At 39.1% G+C, this 27,327-nt stretch overlaps 1 protein-coding gene across 2 annotated transcripts in view; it reads left to right on the forward strand.

Annotated features, from left to right (window-relative positions):
• The first annotated feature begins 6,217 nt into the window (after positions 1-6,217).
• LOC123975295 (microphthalmia-associated transcription factor-like) overlaps positions 6,218-27,327 on the forward strand; it is a 47,743-nt gene continuing 26,633 nt past the window's right edge. For both annotated transcript variants that reach the window (XM_046056629.1, XM_046056630.1), the window contains exon 1: positions 6,218-6,417. In XM_046056629.1, coding sequence (XP_045912585.1) covers positions 6,314-6,417 — 104 coding nt within the window. In that variant the 5' untranslated portion in view covers positions 6,218-6,313. The remainder of the gene's footprint in view (positions 6,418-27,327) is intronic.

The raw sequence follows: 27,327 nt of genomic DNA on the forward strand, positions 1-27,327 counted from the left end.
CTTATTTTATCATGTAGGCTGACATTCGTTTATTAGGCTACTAGTGTGTTGCCTGTTAGTTGTTACCATGACAACAGCTCCTCTTCCAGGTGTCCATTTTAAAAATATACAACAAATGTTTACACTAAAATATTTTTTACAGTGTAAAAATATCTCCATTAAACCCAACCAATATAACAGCACCATAATCAAACATATGACATGCAAACAAATAAAAAAATGTAGCATAAACAATAAATCAGGTAACCTAATGCTTTAGATAACAGCCCACAAGTCATAGTGTAATTACTTTGTCTAATCAAGTAGGCTACTTATTGGGTACCTGTAGTGCTGTAAGTACAAGAAAAGCAGATGAAAGATAGGGAATGAGGGGCTATGATGTGTTTAAGAGGAACCTATACATAAATTAGACTGTAATATCTGAGTAATTTTATAATTTCAGGGCACAGCAGTAAAGGCCAGGAAAAATGTGGTCACAGTGTTGGTACTGAAATAAAATTATTCATGGAATTTCTTTTCAAAATAATGATATATTTACAATATACTTTGTATACTTTGGACTTTGGGAAATTGCATGTAAAATTTCATTTTTTTTAGATTATGTTTGTGTTTTGAAGATGATTTAATACTGTAAAATAAAGTTTACCCTTGTTCATCCTATTTTCACTGTAATTATGGTGTTAAATTGCCACATGTAGTTTGGCTGCTTGTCAGGACATATTTGTTTGTCATGTTGTGAAATGACATGTACGTTAAGCCTGCTGGTACCCTGTAATAAAAAAAAACTTGGGCCTGCACAGTGTAATTTTGTTCTAGCCCCCCCCCCCCCCCCCCCCCCCCCCCCCCCCGCTAAACACAAATGTACCACTGTGTTTTCTGCATTTATTCACTTGTACCAACAGGTACAAAGCAAGTATTTACTAGGTGCCCTGTATGTACAAAATATTTACATAGTCAGTTACATAATACTTTTTGCTTATATATGTTGTAAACATGTCTTCAACAATAACCAATTTTAGTCTAAATATAAAGTATTGCACACTATATGACTGTCTACATATCATGTTTTTCATTGCATTAGTCTTGGTTGTGGTGGCATAATGTGACCTCTTCTCACCTGCCTTGTGCAATAATCGTTGGTACTTCCAGAAAATAATACACCTAGTATGTTTGACTGTATCCCTGCAGTATTTTATCACCATTCTTTTAAATATTTATCATGACATTGCTGTCAGGTCAGTAGGACTGATGTGGATTCCTGACAATCCAGTTAACAGGTTTTTGGTGTATGCTTTAGTCTGCTTGGATGCACTGTATTTGCACAAAGGATCTTTTTCTTACGTATATTGACCTGTGGCAATAAACAAGATCTAACTGATGAAAAACATGGGCTGCTGAGGAGAACTTATTTAGCATGTGGGGCAACTGAGAAAACACCAGAAATGGTAAGCATTCATTTTATCACAATGACCAGCTGCAACAAATGACTATTTACTGATGAACACTGACACTTGGACTCTAATGTTTGTTTTTAGCACATTAATAGCCAAAAAACCATCACTGTATTTAAAAGACTACAGCTTAACCTGTAGTTGATTATGTGGGTCAAAGTCAGCATTCAGCACTATTCACAGAAAAAAGTTAGCAAAAACTGACTCTATGAGTTGTTCGTTTTTAAATGTCCCCATTGGCCTCATGTTGTGCATAAGATATATACTGAGCAAATATAAATACCAGTTTGGTGGCTGCTATTACGTGACCAAGCCAATTACTAAGTTTATGTCACTTTACATATCAGTTAACATCTTTGATGTGTGCAATTGTGTCACAATGCTGTCGAACCAGGTTATTAGTGTATGTTTCACACGTGATATTCATCTCAGCTCAGCAGTGACGGACCCTCTGAAATATTCATCACTGTCTTTACTCTTACTCAGCTGGTAATTTTCCAAAGAAACCGACACAGCAGCATTGTTAAAGCCCCCAAAACAACATTCAATACTGTCACACAAATAAATGTTGAGATAATCATGGACTGACAAACTGCATTTTGCAATTAAGATGACTGATAAATTAAGGAACTCCATTGCTTCTGCAGTATGTCCTCACAGTCTACAGTAAATGCTGTAGCCTGTCAGTGGAGCGAGGCTTCCCCACCCCATTGCTCTTGGATTTCTGACATCAGACATGAATAAGGATCTCATTAATATCCCCCAAAACCATCTGTCCAGTGAGTCTCCTCTTTATATGAAGATGCTCTCGTAAACAAAAGAGTAGGATTCCCTCATTATCCTCGTTACCCTCATTAGGAATTGAATTCTATCTTCAATGGCAAGTGGTTTAATACATCCAGGGAACTGGGATACATCTAAGACAGTGCTTTGTTTTGTAATTACTGCCCTGTAAAACTCTTACCATAGATCCAGCAATTTAAACACGCACTGTACCTTTTTATAATAGAAGCTTAAAGTGTAGAATGCATGTAAATGTAACGTTGTATGTTTGATTTTCTTTTGAATGGAATTGTATTTTGTATCAGAAGAATACTGTTATAAACAATTTTGCAACTAATAGATCCACAGTCGTTACAGAGGAAAATGAAAACACAGAAAGTCCTCTCCAAGTCATCCTTGTTTTAAACATAATAAAAAGCAATATCCACTTAATTACTATAGCATGCAAGGATGCATTTTTACGCTTGACTGACTGTGTACTTTTCATTCTCCATTTAAGCATAGTGAAATGTTGCTTGGCAGATGCTCTGAGCAAACAAACCCACTCCACCCATACCACACAACAATAGAAGCTGAAGAAATTAAACAACGTAAACTAGCAATAGCTTTATCTTTGGTCTCATACAGAAATATATTAAAAAAGAGTGCTGCAAATGTGTACACAGATTCCCAAAACATCTTTGAGCAATAAATGGAAAAACTATCTCATGTGCCTGATCAGAAAGTTTTGGAAACATGGGCAAGTCCCTAAAAGCAAACACAGTGTCACAGGGTCAAAAAATCAACTTGTACATAACATTATAAAATAGAAACAAAGAAATGACTCACGACTGTGTGTGGTTTTGGAAATGTTGGAAATGTTGCAAATGTAAGGACTTTATTTATTTCTGGTTTAACACATTTCCCCTAACAATACACAAAAGCATCATTACTTTAACTTACACAGCAGGTCACTTATGAATAAAGGAAAATCGACCTCACAGACCACATGACTATTCCCCCCAAAAGACCACACACACTTAAGTGAAACACCTCGACATTCACTTCAAGCAGTATGGAACAATTCATTTTATTATGATAATTCGTAATTTGTTACAAGTATTGACCACTGGTTATGCTTATTGACCACTTTCAGTAGATGACAGTCAACATGAAACTTCACTAATGTAAAAACACCCGGACACCTTTGGCTCATGTTTCAGGATCTTGTTTTGACTCCAGCATACAGGAAGTACAGTGTGGCAAACGGCTGCAAGTCCCTGATGATTGGCTGACGGTTATCTCTCTTGAAAGAGCCATAAGAGAAAAAAAAGGCGACTATCTATTCACACCTAAGCAGAAATATTCATCTGCCGCTGTTACCCACACTCTGTGTTATTAACCAGTAATCTTTGCATTGGCTGTCACTGCTTATTAAATGTGCCCAACACTGTGTAAACGATGATGTATCAGCCTTTGTAATTATGTCCACGTGTTATCTCATGGCACACGGCCAGTATGTCACTGGACATTTGCTGTCATCAGTGCATTTGTGTGCTACAGCCTTTGTGATGGCAGAATGCTGGATATGTAAGCAGTGTGGGGGGGGGAGTTAATGATTGGCCCTGTGCGCATCAGGGGACTGATCAGTTATCACATGTATAACCTGATGAATTTTTGGAGTTTGACATTGCCCTGGTTGCATGTTTTGGCTGTCACAGGTGCATGTTTAAATAAGTAGTCTGTAATCTGTTCATAATATGTCTATTGGGAAGGTTTGTAATGCAATAATCTATGACTTGCACAAGAAGGTCACAAAAACTTTGACCCAAATTGGGTCAAAATTGAACCAAATGGGTTAATGTAGGACTGACACAATGCTGGGTTAACTTTACTCATGGACAAAAATCCACAGGGTCACCAATCAAACCCAAGAAAATAGGTTGTTTTGATCCAGTGTTAGTGTTGATGCTATTTTTTTTGTTATAGTACTGTTCTGTTATTTACCAAAATTACAATATGGTTATTTTTGACCCAGTATTAGACACAATGAGCTCAAGTTTTACCTTACAACTGTCATAAATCTATTGTTAGTTTTGCAAAACAATGATACATATCATACTCGAAAGGAAACACATTTTTTATTAACAATCTGCAGCAAAAAAAAGTGACTAGAGTAGATTATAACAGGTCGCAACCATGCCATATTTAAGTTTGGCTAAATATCTGTATAGAAAATAACATTGGATCAAAAAACAATGTCTTGGGTTTGAAAAGCTGCCCAATGGTTTTAGTTAAATCATGTATTGGGTGTGTGTTATACTGACTCACTGATTTTGTGTGTATCCAAATCTATTTCCAGTTGTTTCATTTTGTTTCACAAAATAACAACATATTAGCTTGTTTATGCTGTTACAGTTTGTAGAGTCAGGATGATGTTCTTCTAGATTTCAACCAATTCATGTTTCAAAGACAGAACAATTTGAACTGAAGTAGGCCTATTAAATATATATACTACACTCACTTGAGGAATTACAAAGGGCATTGTAGTCTACAAATTCTGGGGGCCCCACTTAGCTGGAGGCCCTGGGTAATCAGTGCCGCTATTCACCTCACAACAACACCCAGAATAATATGTGTTGTCTAGTCTATTGTGTGTCTGGCTCTGTCCTCTTTGACCTAATGTAAAACCCTGCACGTCCCACATCATGTCTCCTATTCTGACTAACTGGGTTTACGTAATTCTCTTTTGTGTCAAATAAAATGTCTTGTACAACTTCTAGGAACATCCTGATTCTGTTTTCTTGTTGTGTCTGTCTTCACTCATGTCATTTAAGGTTTTTAGTTTTAGTTTTTAAGTCTGTGCTTTCCAGGATAAACACATTTGCATGGTATTTGCATTGGTAAAATGCAGAGTTAATCCAGTTCAGCAGGATGAGGCTAATGCAAATATTGAACTTGAATTTCCATTTTGCAATAGAAATTGCCAGCGGTGGTCTAACAACACTGGTTTCCCTAGTTATGTAGTGCCCCCAAGTGGTGGATAGTCACTGAGGTGACCAAATTTGGTGAGTGTGGGGCTAAGGAGGAGAGGAGGAGACAAGCAGCAAAGTCAGCTCAGTCTCTCTGCACAGGAAACGGAGGGAAACGGAGACATGAGGGTCGACACAGTCTCCAGGTTTGTTAGAATTTGGGTGCAATACCTGTATGATTTCACAAATTAAAGATTGAACTGCTGAGACCATAAGAGAAATACAGATTTAGGCTATGAATGATTAACAATGTAATGAGTGCTGCACAGGTGTGATTTTGTGACTGATTTTGGTGCATAAGTGGACATTTCTTGTTGCTTTTTTGATCAAAGAGTAGATGCAGTGGTGACACGATCATCTAGATGATGAAGCAAAATCCTTAACAGAGATGCAACATATTTTAATAGAAATCATTTAATGATTGAATCTGACAGTGGCTGATTCATACTTCAGCATGTAGTTTTTTTTTTTCAAGGTCGCTGTAAACAGTTTCTCCCCTGAGCATAATAGAAAATAATTGACCATTTATTCATTTTGGCCCTTTCATTCAACTACAACTGTGCTTTCCCAAACTGAAACAGATTCTATCAGAGTCAGTATTGTGCTACAATCATGTGTGGTTATTGTCTCTAAAGGTAAAGCATTAGAATGCAGGTCGCAGATTATTAGCCTTTTTGTAACTCAGCGTTTACACTTAAAGAAATAGTATAACGATAAACAGCTGTTTACACTGATTAATAATTATTATTGAAGGAAATTAACCTTTATGACATTTGACTTTCACTGTGTGAGCAAATAAGGCTGTGTGAAATCCCTTCGGATGTTGTAGCCAATGAAAACCATGCTGACATTGACAGCCGAGGTGCATGTTGGTAGCTGCAGTTCCTTGGTCGCGTGCAGCCTGTCAGCGGCGCTGTGTTCGCTGCTGTGGAGGACTACAGCGCGTTGGATCCTGGACAGAGGCGGCTTGCATTGACAGCGGTTGTTACTGTGCGAAGTACGGCGGCATAAATATCGTCGGTCTGTTTTTTAAGGGTTTAGGGTTTTCTAAAGTTGACATCTGCAAGTATGCAGTCCGAATCGGGAATAGTTCCCGACTTCGAGGTTGGAGAGGAGTTTCAAGAGGAACCTAAAACGTATTACGAATTGAAGAGTCAACCCTTGAAAAACAGGTCAGTTCTTTAGCTGGGGACAGTTATTTCCCACGCTGCAGCGGTTTTTGTGTTTAGGTGATAATTGGACTGCAGACTTTGTGAGTGTTGTTCATTTATGAAGCTTCACCAGTGATGTGGCTGGAGATGGTTCCCGGCGCCGAGCTCTGGACTGGGATTCAACTTGCCTCTCATTCCTTATGGTTATCCTGCTGGCATGAAGTTATGCAACACTTGGGTGTTGTCTTGTCAACATCAACTTCAAATATTAGCTCGTAGAAGAGCAGATAGGTCACTTTGACGAGATGCTGCTCAGCTTTACTTGGGTTGATGGCTGATGCTCTGCTAAAGCTGATAATTATGGATTTTCCTAAAATAAAAAACTCCAGATATTTATTTTTACACGATAACAATGACCGGTTTGTCATATATATACACACACACATATATATATATGTGTATATATATGTTTATGTAATATTAATTACTTAAAAGCTGTCTAGAGCTCTAGTAGTGTAAACAGACAAAAATCTGGCAAATAAAGTCTGCATGTAATTGTTGGCGAAAATGTTCTAAATCCTGACAAAGCAAACCTTGTTCAGAGAACAAATGTTGCAAAAATTAAAAGTTCCTATGGCATCTCAGGACATAAACAGAAACACTCTGCACTTGTGGCTTATCAGCTTTGGCACATTGAGGCCTCTCCAAATAATCAATATTGAGTTGAGTCAGGTCTATATGGTCTGATTTGACCTTTCACCTTTTCTTTGGAAGTGCTGCACACTACATTAAGCGTGCTGTCTGAGGAGTCTGTTTGTTTATAATGTCATATTCAGATGTTATTAGTGCAGTCAAATTACTAATTATCCGTTCAGGGAGCTGAGGAATTCATTGAAGTATGCTTATTTGCTTTGTTGCTGAGAGTTACATGAGAAGATCAATACCACTCTCATGTCTGCTTGTTAAATATGACATTGGAACCAAGAGACAATTAATTCTTCGCTAAGCCACAGCCTAAATACGCAAGCTGGCCAATCACAGCGCAGTATAGGACACGCTCTAACTGAGGTCCGACACTTTCATGGCTGCGCTCCATTGACTCGTATGCAAAAGGCGTCATGTATTTTTCCAAGATATGGTCAAACACTGTTCCTGGGGCACTTGTAATAATTACAATCGCTACCCAGACAGATTGAAAGCAGAAATACGATTTATTCCCTTTCCAAAACTTTAAACAAATCCAAAAAAATGTAGGCTGTGGATTGTTACATAACCCAACTGCTTTTGCTTTTTCAGTTTGATAGCCTGAATACAACCTTCAAATGCATAATGCAAACCTTTCTGTCTCCTTCCCTGAGATTGCATTTTCGTATTTCCCAAAATTAGACAATATTTCTCCAGGGAGTGCAGTTATGGACAGTGACAGCGCCATGCTGAGTCCTACAAGTCTCAGCATGTAACTAAGGGGGGTGTGGCTTTGCGAAGGATCAATTAGCTTAGCTTAGCACAACACCTGGTCTGGCTCTGTTCACAGGTAACAAAATCCACCTTCCAGCACCTCACAGTGATGACAAGACTCCCATAGAAACCACAACTTGTCATTTTCACATTTGAGTTTTTGTACGAATTTAGCAAGGTTGGGTTTTTTTTACCTTTGGACAGAGCCAGGCTAGATGTTTCAATGTTCCAGTCTTAATGCTAAGATAAACTAACCATCTGTTCGCTGTAGCTTCATATTCAATGGACAAACATAGGAGTAGTATCGATCATCTCAGCTAACTCTTGGCAAGAAAGTGAAGTAAAATATTTCCCAAACTGTCAAAGTATTCCTTTAAGGAAAAGAAACACAGCGACCTGTATTAAACAATCTCAAAACTTAATGGATGTGTTTTGACTTCAGTTACAAAATACATGCTAACCATAGATAAAAACAGAATTTTTTGGTCTCTCTATTGACTAACAAAATATAACCACCTGGGTGATTTTTAATACATTATAAAACACTTTTCATCTGTGATACAACTGAGAAGTTGTGAAACTCACCACTTTGCCTCTGTGATGCTGGTGACGACGATGATGACGATAATACATCTATTAACAGAATGTTGTCTGATTATCCGTGTTTTGTATTTTGTGTCTAGAAGTCTCTGTTAAGCGGTAGTAATACATGGCTTCATTGTCAGGGTGAGACATACAGAGGACAGTACACCACTGTGTTCAGACAGAGCTCTTATTGCAGACGTTTAGTAGACTCCTGTTATTTTCTTCCCCCTCCAGCTCTTGACATTTTCTTTCACATTTTGTAGGTTATCTCCTTTTCTCCAAATTCAGCTAAAACCACCATTTTGGGGAGAAAAACTGTCATCATGCACAGTCCTCACCTTTAACCCACTTCTGCATGTTTTAAACTAATTTCTTCATTAGTGAAATGACATTACACTATTACACATACATGGGCTGAATCTGAGCTGTGTTGTGTTGTTGCTGGCTGGGCAGGAGTGGCAGTCAGTCTCAGTATTTAAGTGAAGTAGCAGTGCTACTTCTGAAGAATCACAGATTATTTCATATCATGTAATTTCCTTTGGAATATGTGAAGTTGTCTGAACAGTTGTTTCGATTGAAGGTATCCCACTTCCTCTTCCCATCACATGAGGATGACCCAGCATAATAATAGTCACGCTGACTGTGTTGTGAGACATTGTTGCGCAAAGCGGACATAATTTGTTGTTATTGATTTTTGACTTATGTCTTTCCATGGCTATCGCTACTGTTTCTGTCACTTGTCAATGTCAATGTCAGTTTAGCTTTCTCAGATCTTTTTTGCTGTCTCCGTATCAGTTTGACAGAGTGCTCAGACGGCTGCAGACAACGTGCCAGACTTTTTGTGCCTAATATAGATGTGAGACAGGCGTTGAAACTAGTCTTCTATGCAGTGTAAATAAGATGTATAAATTTAGCAGGGGATGTGTTATATCTGAAACTTTTGCTGGCGGACTTGGTATGCAAATCAACTGCAAATATTTATGCAGCAGTCAAAGTGAGGCTGAAAGTCTTTGAAATCTAAGTTGGGCTTTCTAATGCAAGGGGGAACAATTTGACAAAAGCTAGATATTTTTCAAAACTCTTCATATAAATCCATATATTTCTTAGGTATGAATGGATGTGTATGGATTTTGTATGCGCATCGAAATGACACTTTTTACTTTGCTGAATATAAACTTCTCTTTGTACAATAACCGTATAAACCCAAAGTTTGAAATGATCAAATTCTGATATAAGTCAGGAAGTCATCTTGGTATTGGTATCAGACTTTTTTTGAACATATTACAATGTACTGCAAATTGTACCTATGATTGTTTCCTTGCTATAAACTTGTGTCAAGATTTGTGTTTATGAAATGGGAATGGAATATAAATACAAATACAAATACAAAAGAGTGTTTAATATATCAAAAGAAAGGTAACAAAATGTACGTGTGACAGAAAGCTGAGTCAGAGGTTGAGGGTTATGAAAGTTGGTGTTGGGAACAGCTTGTTCCCATGGGGAGTCCCAGACAGAGATGCCTGAGAGGCCATAGAATTTCATCCATGATGTTAAGACAGACCGGACAGCTCAATGACAGAGACAGGTGTTGTGGCTGCTGAGTAAGAAACATGACGACTAGTTCTGCCTTCATGATCGTTTTGCTGCATTGTGACCTCTTCTGTGGCTTTTTTAAGCATGTGTGCTTTTAATTTCTACATTGGAAAATCCTCACAAATTTAGTTTATATTTGTTTTGCTTCATGAGTATTATTAATAGTAATATGTGATCTTTGTCAGCCTCTGTTGGCGACCAGAAGGAACTACAACAACGCTGAAAACAGCACTTCCTACAGGTCACATCCTCAGATGTATAGTGTGGTCTGTGATTGACTTGATTAGGGCCACAAACGAATAATTGACTATTCAGATTATGAATAGCAAAATTACTCACTGCCTCCCATATAGCTCCCAGCTTTTAAATGTAGCTTTAGGTTGTTTTAGGCATTAACAATAAGGACAATAAAATGAATACTGCATTCAAAAATACTTGTTTTAATGAACTTTTCTGCTGTAGCAACAGGAAATCCTGTCATAGACAAAACAGGTCATAGGACATCATAGGATATCTTGCTAATCATTTTGGGATGAACACCCTCAGACTGGTACAGGAGTATGAAAGGATAGCCAGGAAAAACTACAGAAACCAGCTAAGATTTCACCTGAGATGCCGACAACACAAAATCATACCCACCAGCCTACACTTACACTCCAATTTGAAAGGACACAGAGCCGGTATAATATCTGAGAAAGCACAACACCAGCTACTAAATGAGAGAGTGAGATAGATCCAGTTCACCATTGAAGCTCTGAATAAGGAATCGGACTACTTACACCAAAAACTGGAAACACATCTGCACAGTACAGTACTGGAAAAGGTCATGGATTTCACCAAGAAAGCACAGCGATCCCAACACAACAAGAGCAAAGAAAGACAGATCTGAAAATTCCAAAACCTACAGACAAGAGCCAGCAACGCAACCAAAACAGGAGAATTGTCTTGGAGGAGTAAGGACGACAATCCCACAACACGGGAAACAGACGGGTGAAAAATCTGTCAGATAGGGAACTCACCCAACCAGAACAAGACTTTTTGGCCAAAGGACTAAACTTTGCCATCACACCACAGCAGCTACCCATAGTGGACCTCACAGCTACAGAATCAGCAATTAGGAAAAGCAAATTTAACAGAAGCAGAACAGCTCAAGCTAAAGGTATCAGCAGCCCTTTCTAATGTGAAGGCACCCCCTTCCAACCTCACCATCCAAGAAAGGAGAGCTGTGACATCACTGAGCAAGGATCAAAACATCACCATCCTACCGGCGGACAAAGGAAGATGCACGGTAGTCCTTAACACAGTGGACTACCAGGACAAAGTCAACACGCTTCTAATGAACACTAACACATATGAGACACTGAAGCAGGACCCAACCAGCGGGTACAAGAAAAAGGCCATAGAATGTCTACAACAACTTCAGAAAGATAACTCCATCAACCAGGAACAGTAGTACCGTTTGTATCTTGAAGAAGCCATTCCTTGCATATACGGACTCCCCAAAATACACAAAGAAGGAGCCACTTAGGCCTATTATCAGCAGCATCAACTCTGTCACCTACAACATTGCCAAATACATATCTACTATCTTAGCCCCTTTGGTTGGTAACACACCCCACATCCAAAACTCCATTGACTTTGTAAACAAAGTTCACGGACTGAAACTGGAACCAGATGAAACCATGGCGTCCTATGATGTGACCTCTTTGTTCACCTGCATCCCCACTATGGAGGCAGTAAAATCCGTAAGGAAAACGCTACTACAAGACAACACCCTGGACAACAGAACTAGCCTCAGCCCTGACCAGATCTGTAAATTATTTGACCTCTGTGTAAACACTACCTATTTCCAGTACAACGGAGTATTGTACAGACAAAAGCATGGCCGTGCCATGGGCTCACCTGTGTCACCCATTGTGGCTAACATCTACATGGAAGAAGTGGAGGAAAAAGCCCTCAACTCAACTGGTACAGGTATGTGGATGACACTTGGGTCAAAATAAAAACCCAGGAAGTGCAAGCCTTCACAGAAAATATCAACTCCGTGGGCAGTAACATCAAGTTCACACGAGAAGATGTCCACTACAACAGTTTGGCGTCTAGACTGTGCTGTACACATTGAAGATGACAGGAGCCTGCAAATTGGGGTTTACAGGAAACCCACACACCGGACCAATACTTAATTTTTGATTCCCACCACCCACTGGAACACAAGCTAGGGGTCATCAGAACCCTGCATCACAGAGCAGACCACATACCAACAAGTGCAGAAGCCAGAGAGAAGGAACAGAACCACCTGAAGGGGGCACTTACAGCCTGTGGATACCCTAAATGGACCTTTTTGAAAACAGCCACAAAATCCAGGAAGAAGATTAACACTACAGGGGATGAGGAAAAGAAGATCAAACGCAACAACATCATGATTCCATACGTGTCTGGAGTATCAGAGAAACTCCGGAGGATTTTCAACAAACACCACATCCCTGTGTTTTTTAAGATAGATACTGGTATACCCCAAAGACCGCACACCCAAACACAAGAAAAGCAATCTAATGTATGCGATCCAATGCAGTGAGGAATGCACAGACCTGTATATTGGGGAGACTAAACAACCACTACACAAACGCATGGCTCAACACAGAAGGGCTTACTCCTCAGGTCAAAACTCAGCAGTTTACTTACATCTGAAGGACAGAGGACACTCGTTTGAGGATCACCAGGTGCACATTTTAGACAGAGAAGATGGATGGTTTGAATGAGGTGTCAAGGAAGCCATTTACACTGGTTGAGAAGCTGTTGCTGAACAGAGGAGGGGTCTACACCACCACTTATCCCCCACTTACAATGCTGTCCTTTCATTACTTCCCAGGAAACTGAAGAAGCATTTCCACTTGGCCTCAGGTGAAGATACCAACGATGGTCGTTCAGACTTGGCCACAGGTGGCTCTAACGACCACGATGACTGCCGTTACCACAGCCAGGAGCACTAATGAACCAGCGGTATCGACAATCCTAGCTAACGATCCCACAGAGGCTAAATAGCTGAGTTTCCCTACCAGTCAGTCAGAACTGAAGAAGTCTCTTGGATGAGGGACGAAACGTCTTCTTGTTTTTCTACTACAAAGTCCAGTTGCCTTTGACCTCAACCTTCGTTCGATAACATTTTCAATGAACTTGTAGAAGCAAAATACAAAAACAAAAGACACATCATGGTTCAAACAAGTACATCACAACTAACACAAGTCAAAACACTTCATTACACAATCAGGACCTGTAAAACATTTGAGATTTAGTGCAAAAAAGTACCACAAAAGAAAGGTAGATGTCAAATCAATTAGTAGATTACATGAAAACAAATTACAACAATACTGTTGAGTCCAGACGTTGTTAAGACAGTGAAATGTAGATAACCTAAATCTGCGAAAAGATAAGATGGATCTCAAGGAAGGAGGGAGATTGTTCCAATCACAAGTAGCCTTGTAATGAAAAGCTTTAAGTCCAGCAGCTGAGAAGATTCTTGGTACAGTAAAGACAAGATATTGCATATCTCTAAGTGGATATGCAGAACTACAAGGAACCAAGAGTTCTTTCAGATATAGAGGACAATCGAAATAGATACATTTGAAAATAAACTGAAACCAATGGAAGCCTCTTCTTGAATTAAGCTGATACCAATTTAGTGAGTCATACTTTACACAATGATGAGTAAAAAAAGGAGACCTCAGAACAAATCTACACAGAGAGTTAAACACCACATTAAGTGGCTTAAGAACAGTGTTCATGTAGATGATATCAGCATAGTCAATAATAGGCAATAACACATTAACCTTTTCCTGACTTCAAATGTGAAACAATCAACAGATCTATAGAGTGAACTGAGACAGCGATATGTTCTTTTTGTGATGTAATCAATGTTTGGTTTAAAGGTAAGCTTAGGATCAATCCACAGTCCAAGGTATTAAATGTATCCAATTTCACCATGGAAGACCCATCTTCAAAATAAAGATTCAAATTAAGAGCGCAAGGTCGTCTGTGCCTCGTCCCAAACAACATACAACAGGACTTTTTCATATTCAACAATAATTTGTTATTGTGAAGCCATTTTTGCATCATAATAAAGTCGGCTTATAATCTGTTCTGGATACAGTGAATGTCAGAGTCAGCAGTGTAAATGACAGTCATCAGCATGAACCTTAAAGATGAACCATAGAGATGAAACAAATGCGTGATAAATCATTAATGAACATTGGGAACAGAAAGGGTCCTAGAGTGGAACCTTGAGGTACCCCCTTATCAACCAATAAATAATCAGACAGTGAACCTTGAAGAGCAACACACTGCCGTCTATTGTGAAGATACGAATTAAACCATAACAGTGCACTTTGATTCAAAACAATTGCATAAATCTTATCAAGTAGAATATAACGATCAAAAGCTTTGGAAAGGTCGATAAAAATAGCACCAGTTAGCTGTCCCTTATCGAAGGCATTTAACATTATTGGTGAACTTCAATAAAGCTGTGGTGGTAGGAAAATTTGGCCTAAAGCCAGATTGATATTGGGATAAGATGTCCGAATAATGAATTGTTATAGTTTATTATAATTATTTAATATTTTGGCAGTGGTGCAGATAAAATAGGCCGATAGTTATTCATATTAGAGGCATCACCTGCTTTGAAGAAAGGGGTAACTTTCGCGCATTTCCATGTAGCGGGAACAGTGCAAGTAGTCAAAGACAGATTAAATAGGTCGGCAAGTGGAAATATCAATTACATGAGCAGCAAGTTTAATAAACCTAGCCTCAAGCCCATCACAACCAGCACTGTTGTGCTTTAGATCACCTATAGCATGAAACACATGAAAAGGCATGATTTTATTAGATTTAAATGAGCCAGAGGTAAAGGACAAGTAAGAAAAGTCATCATTAGATCCGATCTCAGTGTCGATAACAGGGCTGCAACTAACGATTATCTGTCAATTATTTTCTCAATTAGTTGTTTGGTCTATAAAATGTCAGAAAATAGTGGAAAATGTTGATCATGTTGCCCGTAGCCTAAGATGACGTCCTAAGATGTCTTGTGTTTTTCATAACCCAAAGATTTTCAGTTTACTGTCATGGAGGAGTAAAGAAACTAGAACTTCACATTTAAGAAGCTGGAATCAAATAATTTTTCTTAAAAACTGACTCAAACCGATGAATCGATTATCCAAATAGTTGGTGATTAATTTAATTGTTGACAACTAATTGATTAATCGTTAAGAGTTAGAGGATAACAAGAACACATTAAAAATAACAGGTGTAAGGGTGTAAACACAAAGGCAAGATCGGATCGTGATGGTATGTATCTGCTTACAGATCACATTTTAATACGCAGTTTTACAATAAATGGTGATGGGGCTTGTCATTTTCAACTTAAAGCAACCCAAACTAGGCACACATGCATAGACAGGAGAATTGTTTGCAATTTAGAAAGTATGAAATTGTTGTTCTCTAAACTTGTGCACTCTGCAGCAACACATTCTCCAGCTATAAATGTGGGCTCTGTTGTGAACAATGCCGCATTTATCAATGTAAAGTCAGGGCACATTCTGAATGTGAACATTATCATTGTGTATAATAATTATTTGCTACACTGATCAAGAGAAAATGTATTGAAAACATTATAGCTCATTACCTGAAGAAACATGGCTTTAACATTAAGCTAGCTTACCTAGATAAGTTGTCATCATCCAGAGAGCGAATGTGCCTCCTCTACAGATGCTTCATCATTACTGCCAGGAAGGGTCAGCTTTGCAAATTTTGCAGTTCACAAAGTTTTGGATGAGGTTTTAGGTCTTGAAGGTGCTGCTACTTTTCACTTAACTCCAAGCGGACAGTGTCGCTACTGTGAAATAGTGAAAAATGACCAGCAAAATATACTAGAGCCCAATATGACTTCTTCATATTGCTTTGTTTTGACAGGCCAGAACCTTCAAAACACTCTTTACTTTTACATAAGACGGACAAAAGCAGCAAATCCTCACATTTGAGAAGCTGAGACCAGTAGATTTTTGTCATTTTTGCTTGAGAAATGACTGAACTAATTGTTTCAGCTCTAAAATATTGTGGCTGCATGAGCAAATGGATCATTACTTTCTGTGTGAAAAGACACATTGCGCATGCTCCACTGTTCAGCATTTGAAAAATAAAGATATTGGCCAGCAACTCTATAAAACCCTTTCAGGTGTATACTCAGTTACATAGTCTTGTTCATGGCTATTGTCTGTAAAAATTAGGCTTGAGTCAGCTATGAATCAGTACTAAGGCTTACAATGTAAGAAAACTCCATTGAAAAAGAAAAATCTGCTTTGTTGTGTTTGTACAACATCCTTGTTTACATGAACTTGGAAACCTTAAGGACTCATGCTGTTGGAAAGTGTAGGAAATTCTTCTCCTGACTGCCCTTGGATGGTCTGGTTTTCTCCTTGTGTAAGCACAGAGGGAGGAGAGAGAGCAGGAGCTAGAGCAGGCCTTCCTGCTGAAAGAAAAGTGAGGGGAATTATGAAGGGCACAGAACCTAATTACAGCAATAAGACCCGGCAAGTTCAAGTTATCCCAACCGGTCCCGGCTTCCTGGAAATACCATGCAATGAACCTGATCTCCTCTGGATGCTTGAACAGCTTACCCTGTTTTGTTTTTACAGAAATATCATTTACACCATTTAGAATTCACACACTTTGGTGTAGTGTGATGTACTACAGTAGACATGCTATCAGACAGATAGAGACATATAGCATGACTACTTGTGTTTTAATAAACATGAGAATTAATACCAAATTATTAAATATTAATATTAATTCATAAATCTCTCACGGGGCACCACCGGAGATTCCGTTCGCCCAGGGTCTCGGGATTCCCTAGGTATGGTTAATAATTATACAATTATTCACTAGTGATCAGTTAGTTAATAATCGCTCAATTATCTTAAATCAATCAGTCAGTCTCATATTGAAGGGGTAAATTCTCATGACAGGGACTTGGAGTTAGGCAACACACACACAATTCCTTTGATTACAGTGAACTAAAGTGACTATAAATGCAGTTACATATACATCAAAGAAATAAACAATGGCTAAACAATGAGAATGTGGGGTTCTATTGTGGGGAGCATTTGACTCATACAGGAAGCTAATGAACGCAAGCTATGAGTATTAAGAGTTAAAGATAATCTATTAACAACTATGGGACATCACTGATCACAGAATGCCTTGTTTTGCCTTACTGTGGGTCGGCGGCCTGCCTTGGCCGGTTGCACGGGTCCCCACGCTAGCTGCCCGATTCCTGGCTTTCTGCTAGGGAATTTTCCGGGGGTTCTCTGTGTCTTGAATGATGAACAACCCTCAAGTGTTGACCGTCCTCGGTCCTCCCAATGAGGCTGTTCTGTTTGGATGTGCTTGGGTTACTGCTGGCGGGCCACGTGGCTGGGTCCGCCGTCGGTGGGATTAGCTCGACGAACAAAGCTTAAAAAGAACTTTGTTCGTTTTTCAATTAAACTAGTGTAACTTAACGGGCTGATAACTACTAACAAAACGAAACCAAAGAAAATAAAACGCAAGTAAAGTTGCTGGAAAAGAGGGAAAAATCGAGGTCGCGGCACTTTGCGTGTGTGGCTTGAAAACGAACAAAGCGCCTTCGCTGTGCGGTCGAACTTTAGGGCATTGCCTGGAGAGGGAGCACATTGGGCGCGTGCCGAAGTACAGTTGCAGAGAACAGGAAAATGTAATACTTATTTTGTCCACTTGGGGGAGCTCGGATTACATGGGGATAGCTTTGATTAACCCTAAAACAATCTTTGCTCAGGAGCCGGGGAATTTAGTTCTTTAACCTTAAATTCAAGCTGGAAAATTAATCGAGTATAGGATGACATTTCTTTATCATATCCTTTCTAAAGGAAATGTCAGAAAGTGTTGGGAACAAAGCATTGATAACATAAAATGAATAAAAGTCAGGGATCCTTGCTGATAATTAAACACTGCAAAATTAACTTGTTTAGATTCTTTTCAACAAAAAATAACACCAACATGGTAACATAACTACTCAAATGGAGCAGAGAGACCTAATTAAGTAACTTAAAGATTATTTAATTAAACAAGGTAATGCTTTGAGTTTTGTGGAGACAGTACTCTTTGTTTACACAAAGAGTTCAGGGCAGTGTCTTCTGGTGTCCTGGAGTTCCTCACAAATTTACATCTGGCTGTGAAAGGAGAATATCCTTTGATGTGAGGCAATTAAACAAAGAGGGAGGTCAGTTGCCATGGTTATGTGAGTGGGTGGGCAGTTTAGGGTTTCCTGCTCTCTCTTAAGAAGAGTTCCGATAGGCTGTTCAGGAGAAGCTAATCTCTGTTTAGTGTTTCTTTGTCATTTTAACAGTCAGCCACCAAGCGTTATCTGGCATCAGAGGTGGCAAGTTTTATGATCGAACTGCTCAGAAACAGCACTTAGGAAAAGCAACCTTTCACCTCTTCCTTTGGGTCGCTTCAGCTGTCTGTTGAGGGTTGATATCTTACCCCCTCCTTTTCTTTCTTCCAGGGAGAGAGAAAGAATTTGGGGTAGTCCAAATTTATTTGATATAAAATACACAAATCCACACTGTTCACAACACATATCTACATTTAGATGTGTTAACCAATGAAGATTGTTGTGCGTTTCTCACTTGTATTATATCTGTGTATCTGTATCCTTTGCACACTTCATACATAGAGTGTGTTATCAGCTCTAAATATAGATATGTTCATATATGATTTTGATACCATATGTACTGTACAGTACATTGCACAGGACCGTGTTATGCAAGTATGGCTGCAACTTACAATTTCATTATTTCACGAAATGTCATTGATTAATCTGCAGATTATATTCTTAATTGTTTGTATAAAACTAGTTCACACAGGCAATGTACTCCGTTTTGTTCAAAATGTGTGTCTCACATTGGTTTCACCCACCCTGCACAGGTCGCCAGAAATATTGTTATAAATATATACTTTGATAGCGGTACAGTTAGTCACATAATCACTTTCATCAGTGATTGTGCCTACAAAATAAAAGTATTTTGCAGCAATGCTTTATTTAGAGTTGAATTAAGAGCTTTTACTTACTAAGTTCTGGAAGACATTCAAAAGAGTCTGTGACATGCTTAACACACCTCTGAAATAGCTGTCAGGAAACGTGAGATTGAATTCCCCTGAATGAGAAGCGTGTGAATTTCTGGGCAATTGCTGGGGAAATCAAAATAAGCATCCATAGGTTGATGGATGTGGACCAGTCGCCATGGACACACACTCTCCAGCATGTGCTTTCACAAGAAGACATCCTCAAACGGAACAAAACAGTTCAGTATTCACTTTTGTCATAAAAGAGTAATGAAACCAGAAAATGTTTACATTTAAGATTAGGGCTGGGTATCGAGTTCAATACTTTTTAGGCACCGACCAAATTGCCTCAATACCATCGAATATCAAAAAATGTCTTGTCTTTCAGTACCAAATTTCGATAGCTAAAGGTTCTTGTTAACGTCAATGAACCAATAAGCATGCAGCAAGCTTGATGTGCACAAATCTAGAAGTGATTGTAATTTGCTACGGTGATGTAAACACTAGTTCACGCCAGTTACGCACAGAGACGTGGCTCGTCGATGTAAAAGACCTGGAGAAGATCAAAAGTATGGCTACATTGCACCAGGCTTGACGCAGTATGCAGTAAGTAAGATAAAAGACCGGCAAAACACGACAAACCTGGTGAAGCCCTTGACTGTGCATGGAATAAACTTAAGAGCAGAATGTTGCTCTGTCTTCGACTGCAAGAAGACAGAGCCGGTGCAGTCATCGTCTCAGCGACCTACTGCCACCGAGCCTGCTTCAACATGCCCACCATACGAGCGTTGTTGGGCAGTAGTGTCGCTTTTAGTGGCATCTAGTGGTGAGAGTTTATCAGCTGCAGGTTGAACTAATCCATGCTCGTTACATGATCATGGTACATTTACTGCATTTAGCCGACGTGCTACAGCGTTAACGTTAGCTCTGCTGCTTTCAGTAACTAACTTTACTATCTCTGTATCTTTCACCGGAGGCTCAGCAATGTCAGCACAGCTAAATGTATTGGATGATAACGAAACGGGTAGTGAGCTGGACTTAATATTATAACGCAATTGTGTCTAACTATAACAGTTAGACTGCAGTAAGTAAATTTACTGTAGTGTTAGTGGATGGCTCTTCCTCTAATGTAGAGTTAGCTGGCTGCTCCTTGCTGCATCACTATAAAATAGTAAACAAATCACTCCACATTTTCTTTTTACCGTTACATCATTTCTTGAAGGCTTTGACACTTCGACATAATATCGGTGGTACACAGGATAGTAACATGGGTCTCGTTAGTTGGTGAAGCAATGTGGAAAGCGAGCCGGTTGTTTTATGCAGGGCTCTACGCTAACCTTTTTCCCAATGAGCACATGTGCTCCTAAATGAAAAAAATTAGCATAGTGAAAAATACTATTTATTATACACATATTTATACTAGGGCGGCGCGGTGGTTAGCACTGTCGCCTCACAGCAAGGTCGTGGGTTCAAACCGCGGTTGCCCAGGCCTTTCTGTTCGGAGTTTGCACCTCTCCTTCCACCATCCAAAGACAGGTTAATTGGTGTCTCCAAGATTGTCATTCGGTGTGGATGTGAGTGTGACTGGTTGTTTGTCTACGTGTGGTCCTGCGATGGACCGGCGACCTGTGCAGGGTGTGCTCCGCCTTTCACCCGATGCCGCGACCCTGTACACAGGATAATAGGTTGACAATGGATGGATGGATATTTATATTTATATATATTTATAACTGTGAAACCATTAGAGGACTATGGAAGTGAAGACCCTTGGATAGGTACACTCAGTCTTAAAAATGTGTCAGAGCTTTTTAAAATATTGAAACAGATGTTTTGAAAATTTGCTTTCACTCATCACAACTTTACTGTTTACCAGCAGCACCCACACAACCCACACCTAATGTAAACAAGATTACTGAACAGTATTACAGTAACTTTAGTAAAACAGAACCAGGGGAATGTGTTGCTCTCAGGAGGAGGCTAAAAGGAGCACACAGGCAGTGGAAATCTGCATCTTTCCACTGCAGAGGCTCTTTCTACAATATGGAGGAGAAACTAGTTTTAATGAGCGTATTAGTGTAATTTAACATTAGATAAAAAGTTATATTTTAATCTAATAGTTTACTGTTGGTATGTTAATATATAAATTATTTAATTTTGCTATATGTAGACTATTTTATGTCATTTTATGTAATAGTTTACTGTACAGCCCACCACTAGTATAATATTAACTCTAATTGGACAAAACAGCAGTTTCATGTTTGTGAGTTGTTTTCAGTTACATTGGCCTACTTAATTTGTTAATGATACTATCTCATTAATGATCAGAACCATTCATTCAGGAGGGGTTCAACATTTGAAAGTTTACTGTAGCACGTCAAACCATTTTTATGTCCCGCCCCAGGCTGTGATTGGCCAGTTGACGAATAGTGAAATTGATTGCACATCGATTTTATGAAAAGTTGAACATGTTTCAACACAAATATAGCTAAATAGCCAGCTAGCTAAACCAACAACCTCCTTATCTTCTCCCTGCTGTCTTCTGTCTCACTGCTCCAGCTGCTGACATCTCTGTCTTTGTTTTTGTAACAAGCTGCTCGTGCGGCTTTTTTTGCTGGAGTTTCAACAACTCTCAAATGACTGACACAAGCTTTGCTACTTGGTGCAGGGTGTTTTCAATGATTAGCGGTGCGGTGCGGTGGTGTGGGGGGTATATGATAGGTTGTAGTTACTCGCACATTGTGCTCATAAATAATTTTTCTGGTTTGCACGTATTGATTTTTAGGGGCATATGCGAGTGAAATGGTCGCACCGTAGAGCCCTGTTTATGGTGTTGCAGTGGACTGCATGTCGTTAGCTGCCGTGTCGTCACTGTAGTCTTGAGAGAGGCTCGGGAGCGCGCACAGGGCGGAATCCGAACCGGAGTCCTCACATTAAAAGCAGAATAGTGGCTGATGCAAGCAACGGAGAAAACAGGCGTGTACTTCATTTCTAAGTGAGTTTTGAGCCCATTGACAATAAGGAAATGAAAATTTGATTTATTAAAATCAAAAACTTACATATAGCCCCTTTAAATTTTTTAAAATACAACAGAAACACAAAGCAGAACTTACAGCCATAATTTAAGCTTGTGGTAAAATGGTGCAACGTTTTTAATGGGCATTTAGCATGTGAAAGTACAAATTACACAATTGTGTGCACAGTGGCGAAGCAAAAAAAACGTTTTTTGTATGTATTCATTATTGGTCACTTGACAGACGCACGGTCTTGTTATGTGTCACTATTAGCAGTAAAATAAATACATGTTTTCCACCAGGGCAGTATTCAGTTTAGCTGCTGATATGAGCTTCCCCGCTGTTACCGTTTCATTGCCAATAATATTCATCAGCGATTTGTCCCAGGAAGGTAAGGGCACATTTCTGTCCACGTAGCAAAGCCATAACAGAGCGCTGTAGAATAACTACATTCAATTACGATCCAGCAACATATTTTTTCTGCCAGGACAGTAAAAATTTAGTGGCCAGATCTGAGGGACCACAGCGCTGGCGAACAACAAGACTGACTCACTGACAGGAGAAACACACACTCGTGATTATGGCCAGCTTCTAGCGAAAGCTATCAAACAACAGCTTTCATTTGCATTGCTAAAGTCGGACTAACTTAATTACCTGTCCAGCAGAAAACAGACAACTTCAGCTCCGCTTTGAAAACATCTGTCTCACATCAAAGCCTTCCATCTGGGAAAATCTACACCGATTATGTCTGTGATTTTTTGCCGTCAGCTGTCAGCATCTGTCCCGACTCCTCTGGCTTCATGGTATAAAGATCCACAGTCTGTTGGCTCTTGTGCTAAATAACACGTGTGTGCTCTTCATTTGTCCAAGAGTCACTTCTCTTCTTACTTATAATAAACCAGAGGACTACTCAGAGACTGTTTATTATTATTATTATTATTTCCTCTTCTTCTTCTATGGACACATTTAATCTAGTGACCGCGTCTACACTGCCGGAATTATACAAGCAGAGAAGAACACAGTGACGACGAAATGCGCTCTGTAGCTATTGTAGAAACATGACGAGGAAATACTGCGACATCCATAGGAAGGGGTGCCCGCGGTTATGTAGATAAAAATGGCTCATTCTAAGGTAATAAAAACATAATGGTTCATTATGTAAGGTCTTTACACACCACTGAAAACATAGTTATAGATATTATATTGCATTTCTGTCAATGAATCCTCAGAAATATTACACATTGAACCTTTAACTACATTTCTTAGTAGCGTGGTGGTAGTCGCTGTTTTCTGGATCAAATAGCTTTTCAGTAGCGAAGCTCTTTTATTGTCCGAGTAGCGCTGTACCGTCCACACACGCTATGTTTTCCCAAACATTTCTGAAGGATCAGTCAGAGACGCCACCGCCACACACACGGACCTGTATGTGTAGCCGGCGGAGGCGCTTCCGTGTGACATCACGTACCGATCATTGGCTGATGTCTGCGACTTTGCTGCAGGGGAATAAAGACGCGCAATTGAGTTTACTTTCTATTGTGATAGTTATTGTAACACCTCTTGTGAGAAGCATCAAGGTCCGGCATGACCACCTCTTCCTCTAGTGAGGAGGAAACTTTGATATGTAGTGGCAGAAACTTGTTTCCATGAGATGAGATTTCTCTCTCTCTCTTTCTCTCAGGCCTGTTGCCATGAATGTTTAGGTTATTAAGGTTGCAATGTTGCCAGAGCACAAATTCCCATATAAACAATAAAAAAATTATAATTAATAAACAATGAAATTAAATTAATAAAACTAAAGAAAGAGGAATAAAAACAACAAAAACACAATATAGGTCTATGTTACATTAAAAATATGTAATAATATATTAATATAATTTTCCCTAGAGGTAGTTTTTAATTATCAAGTTATTATTAAAACAAATTAAATGCAGAGGCAGTTATTTGACATGATAACAAGTACATTTGTATAGTCTTGCATTTACAACTGGTCCTTTGAAGGCAACCATAATGCTGATGTGGCCTGGGATGAAATTGAGTTTGACACCCCTGTCTAGGATGTAATGTGCAGAAGCTGTGTATTTAACTAGTCACACCAAATAAAATACAGAGTTTCTACCCAGAGTACTTTACTCAGTTCAATTATTTACCAAGTGGAAGTTGTTTTTTTCTCTCTCTACCTCTCTTTCTTGCCTCTTTTAAAATAAAATCTGTTTCACAATGTGTTTGAAACACGGGTGAAAAGCCTACATAATGAATGGTCTAGACTTGCATTCAGATGCTTTCCATTATCACTGATTTGCTTGCTATTAACTGTCTCTTGGGGCTGATGCCAGCTGCAGCACACTGGGGTGTTGTGATCAGCAGGGGGGTCCGAGTGGATCAATGTACTGTCATGTGGAGTCATAATCACGGAGCTGTATTCCAGCTGAGAGGTCGTGTAGTTTGCCAGAAGGGCCTGTTCTACTCTGTGAATCAGGCACCTGCAATCTGGTATAGAGTCAGACTGATACGGATTTTGATATTTGAGGATTTTAAAAAACAATATTTAACCATATTCTTTTTTCCTTCTTCTTCTCAGAAACACATAATTTTATCCCTAACATTTGTTATGTGTAATTATGAGACTTTACCAAGATAACATTATAAATAAACATATTATAAATAGTACTTTGAATAGTACAGCTGATTATGTCAGCCGATTGCTTTGTGGTGGATAGCCAGCAGGGGAGATGCAGATTGCCCTTTGGTGGACAACTATGCTACAACAACATTCATAACATGATTGTAGGATCCGTCTCTCCGTTTCTTTGTTAATTGCCATTTTTTCGAATGTTATAAATACCGATACCGATTTATCTGCAAGTAGCTCGTATCGGCCAGTGATATCTGCATGACGATTTATCGTTCAGGCTATAGTCTGGTAGAGACAAACAAAAGGAGATAGTATCATACATATTATCCCTTCTCCCTTTTCTTGCACTGCGCTTCCTTTATTGCTATGCAATATGCTCATTGTGATTTTCTCCCTTTTTTTTCCAAATAAGCAATGGTAGAATTATAAGTCAGAGAAACTGCACTAAGCATAGAGATTAAAGAGCAGCCCCAGGTTGGAGACTTAAATGACGTTTTATGTATGGATTGAGTGGTTGTTTCTTAACTTAATTTGAAGATATTTGAATCAATAACAGTGTCCACACATTGTGTTCAGGTTGTTTTTATAGCAGTAACTTTATACTTTTATATCACCATGTATACATGGTACATATACGTAATCATGTTATCAAGCACAAATTGCCAAGGCCGCGCTCCATTTTTGGGGAAAGAACATAGAGTTTATATAAAAATGGACGTAGCATCCGTGACGGCACCCGTTGGTTTCTGAAAAGCCGTTTTGAAGCTCAAAATTGGCGGAGCTGGCCAGCGCCATCTTGGCAGCGTGTCAATGCGCATCACTCCCGGATAACCAAAAATGGGCAAAGAGGCGGGTCATGGGTGGAGCTGAGGTGACGTGTTGCTGAAACCACTCCCGCCTAGCTCGACGTGATCGAGTTAACTCAGGCTAAGGAGCTAATGCTACATGCTACTCTGCGTTAGCAGAGGTAGCTTCTTCACCCCCGGCGCTGTATGGTGGAGGTTGGAACCTGTGGCCGTGTTGTTACCAGTTTATGGTTGTTACTAGCTCACAGTCAAGGTAAGACACCGGAAAATATTAAAATAAGTCGCATATCTGTTATTGACATTATACTTAACATGGTTTTAAACACTTTGTAATATATAAATGTGGTAATGTGTTTTGCAACACTAATGTTAGATTTTGATGAATCCACTGTTAACAGTTAACTATGAATCATTTATTAATTACGTTAACGTTTATTTAACGTTACATCTCAAACAAACAATTTGAAGCAAATCAATTAACCCTTTTACATAATGGTAGTTACGAGTCGTTTATTTGGACGTCACCTCAGTATGTTACTTGTAATAAACATAACAGTTAAGCTAGCGGTAGAGTCCGTAGTTACATGATGGAAGCTATAACGTTATAACTTGTAAAACATTAGCCATGGCTGTTATCACATTAACGTTAATTAATTTCCCACACGCTATTTTGAGTAACGTTGCTGCTGTCGGCAGGGCTGTGTGGGATTATTGTCTGGAATAGGACACATGAGGGAGAAAGGTACTTTTTTGTCACAAGATTCTTGTTGAGGTTCTGATGCCTCCATGTCTGCTACTCAAAGCTTAAACTTTGAGTCTAAAATAATGTTACTAGTCTTGGCTACTGGACATTTGACACCAAATTGTCTTAAAAGGACAACACAAAAACATTTAAACTGTCTCCCTTGTTCAATTTGACATATATTGACACATAATAAAGTTGAAAAGTGAAAATACTCCAGAACATGTTTCACATGAAATGTTGAAAAGTAATTATGCAGTGTGAAGTTCCTGTGCCTTGTTTGCTGCTCTGATGTACTAGTTTAAACACAGAATAATGTGTGCACATCCAAACCATCCTGTGGGTAAGTGCTGAAACAAAGAATGATCTGCACAGATTAATTATGAATCACACTAGGTGGTATTAATTGTGACGTTGCAAACTCTGAGGTCTCAGAGCTGATTGAATGCACATGTAGTAAATATGTGCATCTATACAATGTAAACAACACAAGACCTTCTAAGAGGTCGCAATAAATGACACCTCGTACAGGGCTTCAAAACTATTCAGTGTGCAGATAATTCTTTGTTTTTCACAACAGAGTAACTTCTCAGTCAATGTCACATTTGTCTCTTAAAGAAATGTTAAAATAAAACATTATATAACATCAACCTTTCATTTTTTTACTTTCTATTAACATATATGCAAAACGGAGTATTCTTAATTAGGGGTTGTACCAGAACAATTTTACATGGTTTAATTTTCAAAAAACACCATATTTTTCTAATACTGCACATTGCTGCAGCTCCTCTTTTCACCCTGTGTGTTGTACGCTCCGCTCTTGAGCTACAGAGTGATGCATCTTGCTTGTACAAAATCTTTGTTGGGAGTTGCACATGAGCAGTTCCCAGGTAAGGTTTTACTAGTCAATCAGAAGCAGAGACGCGGGTCGTAAGAAACAAGGTAGTGTGATCCAAATCAAAGCCGCATCAGACT

The sequence above is a fragment of the Micropterus dolomieu genome, linkage group LG08 (assembly GCF_021292245.1).
Source record: "Micropterus dolomieu isolate WLL.071019.BEF.003 ecotype Adirondacks linkage group LG08, ASM2129224v1, whole genome shotgun sequence".
Lineage (NCBI taxonomy): Eukaryota > Metazoa > Chordata > Actinopteri > Centrarchiformes > Centrarchidae > Micropterus > Micropterus dolomieu.